This window comes from Mizuhopecten yessoensis, unplaced genomic scaffold (assembly GCF_002113885.1).
Source record: "Mizuhopecten yessoensis strain PY_sf001 unplaced genomic scaffold, ASM211388v2 scaffold9033, whole genome shotgun sequence".
NCBI lineage: Eukaryota > Metazoa > Mollusca > Bivalvia > Pectinida > Pectinidae > Mizuhopecten > Mizuhopecten yessoensis.
The window spans coordinates 492,649-500,325 of NW_018407845.1; the positions used below are offsets into that span (position 1 = coordinate 492,649).

The 7,677-nt window shown below is 36.5% G+C and overlaps 1 protein-coding gene across 1 annotated transcript in view; it reads left to right on the forward strand.

Moving 5' to 3' along the window:
• Window positions 1–3,971, forward strand: part of LOC110457166 (ubiquitin-like domain-containing CTD phosphatase 1) — a 13,064-nt gene extending 9,093 nt beyond the window's left edge. The window contains exons 7-9 of the mRNA XM_021508302.1: window positions 1,915–2,028; window positions 2,284–2,411; window positions 2,973–3,971. Coding sequence (XP_021363977.1) covers window positions 1,915–2,028; window positions 2,284–2,411; window positions 2,973–3,042 — 312 coding nt within the window. The 3' untranslated portion in view covers window positions 3,043–3,971. The remainder of the gene's footprint in view (window positions 1–1,914; window positions 2,029–2,283; window positions 2,412–2,972) is intronic.
• The last annotated feature ends 3,706 nt before the right edge of the window (window positions 3,972–7,677 follow it).

Sequence of the window (7,677 nt, forward strand, 5' to 3'; positions counted from 1 at the left end):
ATAGACGTACGTAGTCATCAAAGTATGGTGTCATAGAGGTACGTAGTCACCAAAGTATGGTGTCATAGAGGTATGTAGTCACCAAAGTATGATGTCATAGAGGTACGTAGTCACCAAAGTATGGTGTTACAGGGGTAAGTAGTCACCAAAGTATGGTGTCGTAGAGATACGTAGTCACCAAAGTATGATATCATAGACGTACGTAGTCACCAAAGTATGATATCATAGAGGTACGTAGTCACCAAAGTATGGTGTTATAGAGGTATGTAGTCATCAAAGTATGGTGATATAGACGTATGTAGTCATCAAAGTATGGTGTCATAGAGGTACGTAGTCACCAAAGTATGATGTCATAGACGTACGTAGTCATCAAAGTATGGTGTCATAGACGTACGTAGTCATCAAAGTATGGTGTCATAGAGGTACGTAGTCATCAAAGTATGGTGTCATAGAGGTACGTAGTCATCAAAGTATGATGTCATAGAGGTATGTAGTCATCAAAGAATGGTGTCATAGAGGTAAGAAGTCACCAAAGTATGGTGATATAGAGGTAAGTAGTCACCAAAGTATGGTGATATAGAGGTACGTAGTCACCAAAGTATGGTGTCATAGAGGTATGTAGTCACCAAAGTATGGTGTCATAGACGTACATAGTCACCAAAGTATGGTGTCGTAGAGGTATGTAGTCACCAAAGTATGGTGTTACAGAGGTACGTAGTCACTAAAATATGATGTCATAGAGGTACGTAGTCACCAAAGTATGGTGATATAGAGGTACGTAGTCGCCAAAGTATGGTGTCGTAGAGGTGCTTAGTCATCAAAGTATGGTGTCGTAGAGGTACTTAGTCAGCAAAGTATGGTGTCGTAGAGGTACTTAGTCAGCAAAGTATGGTGTCGTAGAGGTACGTAGTCACCTGAGTTTTGTGCTATAGACGTATGTAGTCATCAAAGTGTGGTGTCATAGAGGTATGTAGGCACCAAAGTATGGTGTCGTAGAGGAACTTAGTCATCAAAGTATGGTGCCGTAGAGGTACGTAGGCACCAAAGTATGGTGTCGTAGAGGTACGTAGTCACCAAAGTATGGTGTCGTAGAGGTATTTAGTCACCAAAGTATGGTGTTATAGAGGTACGTAGTCACCAAAGTATGGTGTTACAGAGGTACGTAGTCACCAAAGTATGATGTCATAGAGGTATGTAGTCACCAAAGTATGATGTCATAGAGGTACGTAGTCACCAAAGTATGGTGTTATAGAGGTACGTAGTCACCAAAGTATGATGTCATAGAGGTACGTAGTCACCAAAGTATGGTGTTATAGAGGTACGTAGTCACCAAAGTATGATGTCATAGAGGTACGTAGTCACCAAAGTATGATGTCATAGAGGTATGTAGTCACCAATGTATTGTGTTATAGATGTACGTAGTCACCAAAGTATGGTGTTACAGATGTACGTAGTCACCAAAGTATGATGTCATAGAGGTACGTAGTCACCAAAGTATGGTGTTATAGAGGTACGTAGTCACCAAAGTATGATGTTGTAGAGGTATGTAGTCACCAAAGTATGGTGTTATAGAGGTACGTAGTCACCAAAGTATGATGTCATAGACGTACATAGTCACCAAAGTATGGTGTTATAGAGGTATGTAGTCACCAAAGGATGATGTCATAGAGGTACGTAGTCACCAAAGGATGATGTTATAGAGGTACGTAGTCACCAAAGTATGATGTCATAGACGTACATAGTCACCAAAGTATGGTGTAGTAGAGGTACGTAGTCACCAAAATATGATGTCATAGAGGTACGTAGTCACCAAAGTATGGTGTTATAGAGTTACGTAGTCACCAAAGTATGGTGTTGTAGAGGTATGTAGTCACCAAATATATGTTGCCTGTTGACCTTTGAATCTTGTTACAGGTGAAGCCATTAGGTGTGATTTGGGGGAAATACAAACAGTGGACAACAAAGAATACCATTATGTTTGATGACATCAGAAGGAACTTCATCATGAACCCTCAAAATGGACTGCGGGTAAACATCTTAACTCAATACATATCATTCATTTATTAAAAACACATTCACTACTAATATTTACTGTCATTGGAGAAAAATAAAGTTTAAAAGTACATTTCTTTATGTAATGACAGTTCAATAATTTTGTCGAAGTTAATCCATGCATTAAATGCAGTTTGATGTGATTTTTAAGTTACGATGGCGATATGATACGATGGCGATATGATTGCCATATCCAATGAACCTTACATTTGTGCATTCACTGTTTTGTAGATAAAGGCGTTCAGAGAGGCACATCAAAACAGAATGAAAGATCGAGAACTTCTTAAGCTGGCCAAGTATCTCAAAGACATATCAACAGTGGAAGATTTCACAACACTCAATCACAGAAAATGGGAAAAGTAGGTTTCATCTCTATCTTCTAATGAACACTGATTAGGGGTCCAATGTAGAATCATTTTCTGTAAAGATTTCCCTTATTACAACTGTTGGAATGGAAGCTTGTGTATCATGAATACCAGTATATACTAGTACCAAATCTTCACATGGGAAACAGCCTTCCTGATCCAAACATTAACCTCCAACCCCCTTTATTGTATCTGTATGCAAGAGGGGAATCAAAGTTAACAAAACCTTATCGCTGTTCTTAACTATAATTTCTATAAAACTGTATCCGGTATATCAGAGATGTACAATTTCTTATTTAAAGTAATAGGGAGGACCACAGGCATATTTTTTGAAATTCTGCTGTTTACCCAACGTTTATTTTCATAACGATTATTGAAAACATGCATTTATTCCAGAAAAATCACATTGGATATGGTTTCCAAAAATAGTATGTAGTTATTTTCCAGGTGATAAAATTTTAGGAGGAAATGAAATGGTAGAGGCAGTTCTTCCAAATAGAGTATTTGAATATTTAGAAATAATGCTAATTACTTAAATTTTCTACTTCTTTGTAGATATCGGAGCAAGCGAAAGCATGACCATTCTGATGGGGATAATGTCTCAGAAAGCATGAACACTGATTGAATGGTGTGCCGATTATTCTTAACCTCTGAAACTGACATTTGAGCCGAAAAAGAAACAAGCAAGTGGTGGACATAAGTGTGTTTAACCAAGAAAAGCAAACACGCTTTGCACATTCTCAATATTGCTGCAATTGTCACATTATATTTTATGAACTATTGACATGTAGAGTAAGTCTACTTGTTCTATGTAATGGCACATGCCCGTAGGGCAGGATGCTGCACAATTCTGGTAACTGTTGGTATCATCTGTTTAAACTTCAGTTATAAACTGAAATTCTCACCGAGTTGGAAATAGAACATGGTTTGTGAATCACCTACCACAGCTGTAAGTGGACTGGTTTTTGTCAATCACTCACTAAAGAGGATTCCTCACTGACGATGATTTGTCAAATCATGTTTTAAGTTGTGTGACAGAGTATGACGATGATGTAGCAATGTTGAAGAGATGTAATCTTAACGTGTGCAATAAGTGTCTAATGTTCTTATGTTGACTTGGTCAACTTGTCCTTGATAGTTACAGATTTAGCTAATGTAAGAGATCTCGCAAAATACTGCTGACTTGTTTTCTGTTGACAAATATGGCAAGGTTGTTCCACTGAATGGCTTACATAGATCTTGTTGGTTATAACCAAGAAGTCATCACTTTCCATCATGTATATTCTCCTTCCATCCAGCTCAACAACAGTTTATTACTTGTTTCATAAATGTACATCTATCTGGGCCACCAACAGTGATTAATTATATAAGTTAATTTCTTGTTTCAAAATTATATATCTACCTTGTATTTGGGCCAAAAATAGTGATTAATATAAATTAATTACTTGTTTCATAATAATTGTAAAATACATTGTCATTTATTTTCCAAAATATGTAAGTAATTTAGTTTTCTGATGACCTTGAAATAGTAAGGAAATATAAAAAAAAAAAAAATGACAAGGAAATTACAAATGAAAATTTAAAAACTTCTTTGGCCAGTAACTATACCATGTTAGCATTCAATGTTTTTAATCAAAGAGTGTTACTGTATTTACTCTGTAATCATGACCGTGAGTGATGGTATATTTTTCATCAATCTCTTCCAAAATATTATTTTAATGTGTATTTGGTAAAGTATTGCAAATCTTAATCTATATTTAGTTATGAATCTTTAAGTTGTCCACATTGTTGTATGTCAGTGTTGTTATGTACACGTTCAGTGCCAGGTATATTCGTTATACATGTGTGTGTTGACAGACAGAAGACTGTCGATTACCAAGGGACATAACTCTTGATGAGTGTGTGCTGATGATACTCTGAAAAAAGTGCTATATTTCAAGTGGTTGATCTTGGTAACTAAATAAAACAATGAGCTTTTAATTTAGGAACGTTTTTAAGAATCAGATTTTCACAAATGAAGATTATTGTATTTGCTACTTGTTAATATACATGCAATGTATGAGGCTATTCCACTTTATTTGTGGAAAGACTTTTTAGTGATTGCTCAGTGGATGCGAGTTTCCACAGGAAAATTTTGCAAAAAATCTTCAAACTGCATTTGAAAATAACATTGCTGAAAAATGGCATTTGAACAATGAATGGTTTTCCAATTCAGTCTGAATTTCCCTGAAACAGCACAGCAAGTATGGTTAAATGATCTGTACCTTATGAAGTTTCTTTAACATATGTAAAAGCCATAGATTGTCAGCTGTCGCCTAATTTAACATAAGGCAATCCTGGGTCAACTACAAGAAACACTGATTGCTTTTATTATCAGTGTTTCTAAATAAAAATTATCGTCACAGATACAAATGTCTCTTGTTGTTTTTGTTGCAGGTATCAGCACTTAACTTTAAATCTCCAAACTGAAGTAGAATGAAAAAACATTGAGCAACCCAGGTCACTTGTTTAAAGATAGTTAAAAAATATGAGCACCAGTGTCTCCAGGTTGCAAAAAATGAGTTTCTTGACTTCAAAATCAATACATCACTTCTGTATTGATCATGAACGACATACTCCCATTATCATTTAATTTGCGTCGGTGGGGACTGACGGAACACTATCAGAATAAAGTTTGTGCAGAGGGGCACACTTTTTAACGTCTTACCAGGATGCAAAGGTTCACTACAACAACGGTGACAGGACAATACATTGTGGTTCTTTGCTGATCTATATCTGAATTGGATAGAAGATGGAGGAAAATTAGGACATGATCAGACCAGCATGGATTCACGTTATTAAGACCAGTGAGAAAGCCACAAGAACGCATCATATTTCTCCATTTTGACCTTTTAAGTAGGTCAAGGTCATTTTCCTTCACAAACTTTGTTGGCTCTATTCCGAGAAGCTTCCAGCCAAGTCTTATGAATCCATTCCTTTATGATCTTCAGAACTAATCGTTTAAAATGTTGTTGACCTCTGTGACCTTTCAAGTAGGTTGAGGTTCTTTTCATTTGCAAACTTTGGTGAGCTCTATCCCAAGAAGCCACCAGCCGAATATTATGATTCTATGCCTATCGATTATTCATCAGAAATCGTTTGATGTTTTTCACCTATTTGACCACTGTGACCCTGAAAGTAGGTCAAGGTCATTTTCATTTCGAACTTTGTCATGCTCAATCTTAAGAAGTAACCAGCCAAATATGAAGATTCTATACCTTTTAGTTCTTCAGGAGAAGTTGTTTGAAGAGTTTGACATATTTGACCGCTGTGACCTTGAAAGTAGGTCAAAGTCATTATCTTTCTCAAACTTAGTCCGTCTCTATCCCAGGAAGCAACCAGGCATATATAAAGATTCTATCCCTTTCAGTTCTTCAGAAGAAGTCGTTTGAAGAGTTTGACACATTTGTCCCCTGTGACCTTGAAAGAAGGTCATGGTAATTTTCATTCTCAAAGTTTGTTGGGTTCTATCCCATGAAGTCACCAGGCAAATATGAAGATTCTATACATTGTACCTTTTAATTCTTAAGAAGAAGTCTTTTAAAGCATTTGACATAATTTGACAGCTGTGACCTTGAAAGTAGGTCAAGGTCATTTTCATTCTCAAACTTTGCCAGGCTCTATCACAGGAAGCTACCAGCCAAATACGAAGATTCTTTACTTTTCAGTTCTTCAGAAAAAAATGTTTGAAGTGTTTGACACATGTGACCTTGAAAGAAGGTCAAGGTCATTTTCGTTCTCAAACTTTGTCGGGCTCTTCCCATGAAGCTTTCAGCCAAATATCATGACTGCTGGCCTGTCCGTTCTTCAGAAGAAGTTGTTTAAAGGAAAAGTTGACGGACGCCGCACCATGGCATAAGCTCACCTGCCACAAATTGATGTGGAATAACATTAGGGTGGACTGTACTGCTGTTCCTAGTGAAAAATGGTTGCAGAGGATTACCCAGTCAGCATGGAGCACACTGAATTCAGTATGAATAATAAAAGGGAGAGACAGAATTCAGGCCAGCAGAAGATTGAGAGAAGCTGTCGAGAGAGTAATGTTATGGCTGAGGCACTGACTGGACCAATTCGCCTGTTTTGGAGACAGACACAATTTGGCTATCCCATACTTATTCACCAGCCATAGGATATGGTTAACGGTCAAGCCACCTTAAAAGTGCTGGATATCATCTGAAGACGTCGGAGAGGTTCCTGAAAGGGTAGACTATAATTTTAGGATGGCACAGTGTGCAGAATACTATACTGACAAACCATTCTCATTCCATTCCTTGACCACACTGGAAGTGAATAGATACCATCTTTCCCGCCCACATTTGACCCCCTTGCGTCTTATCCAGTACAGCATTTTCATCCGGAGTCAAGTCCCTCACTGTGTGCATCATTTACGACCTTTCAGTCCAAAACATACTGCAGTGTTTATATCACGAATTGCGTCCTAATCGCGACACAACCATTGATGAAGTACTTGACTCCTTTTTATTTGGAATCTGTCCAAAATAGAAATCAGTAAACAAAACTTGATTCAATGCAGTATGCTATGAGGTGGTGTTTTGGTTTATTATTCACAAAATGTGATATCATTAAATTCATTTTATGATATCATTATAGACGTATTTAATGATATCATAAAATCGATTTTATGATATCATTAAATGAATTTATGATATCATAAAATGGAATTAATGATATCATGAAATAGCCTGATTTAATGATATCATGAATTCGAATTATTGATATCATAAAATAAGAAACTGTTTCCCCATCTCAGTTTTAGTCTATGGACAACAAAGATGTATATTTAAACGCGTGGTTTTGTTGCATTGTCTATCTTAAATGGTGTGCTGATCCGAGCTGTCCAGACGAGAATAACTGAATAATGTAGAACGAATATATCGATAGATCATATCCCGTTTTGGTCTGAACAGATCTACGTTCTCAATTTCATTGTCCAATGAGCATTGGCCACCATTCCATCCATCTTCGTCAAATTGGCGCGAATGGCAAAGCAAACAGAATTACCGTTCTTTAATTCCACAGGAGCAGTCCTAAGAAAAATATATTTTATGATATCACAAATTCGAATAAACGATATCATTAAATCGGGGGATTTAATAATATCATTAAATCAAATTAATGATATGATAAATTAGGATATATGATATCATAAAATCGATTTTATGATATCATGAAATAATCAGTGATATCACAAAATAATTTA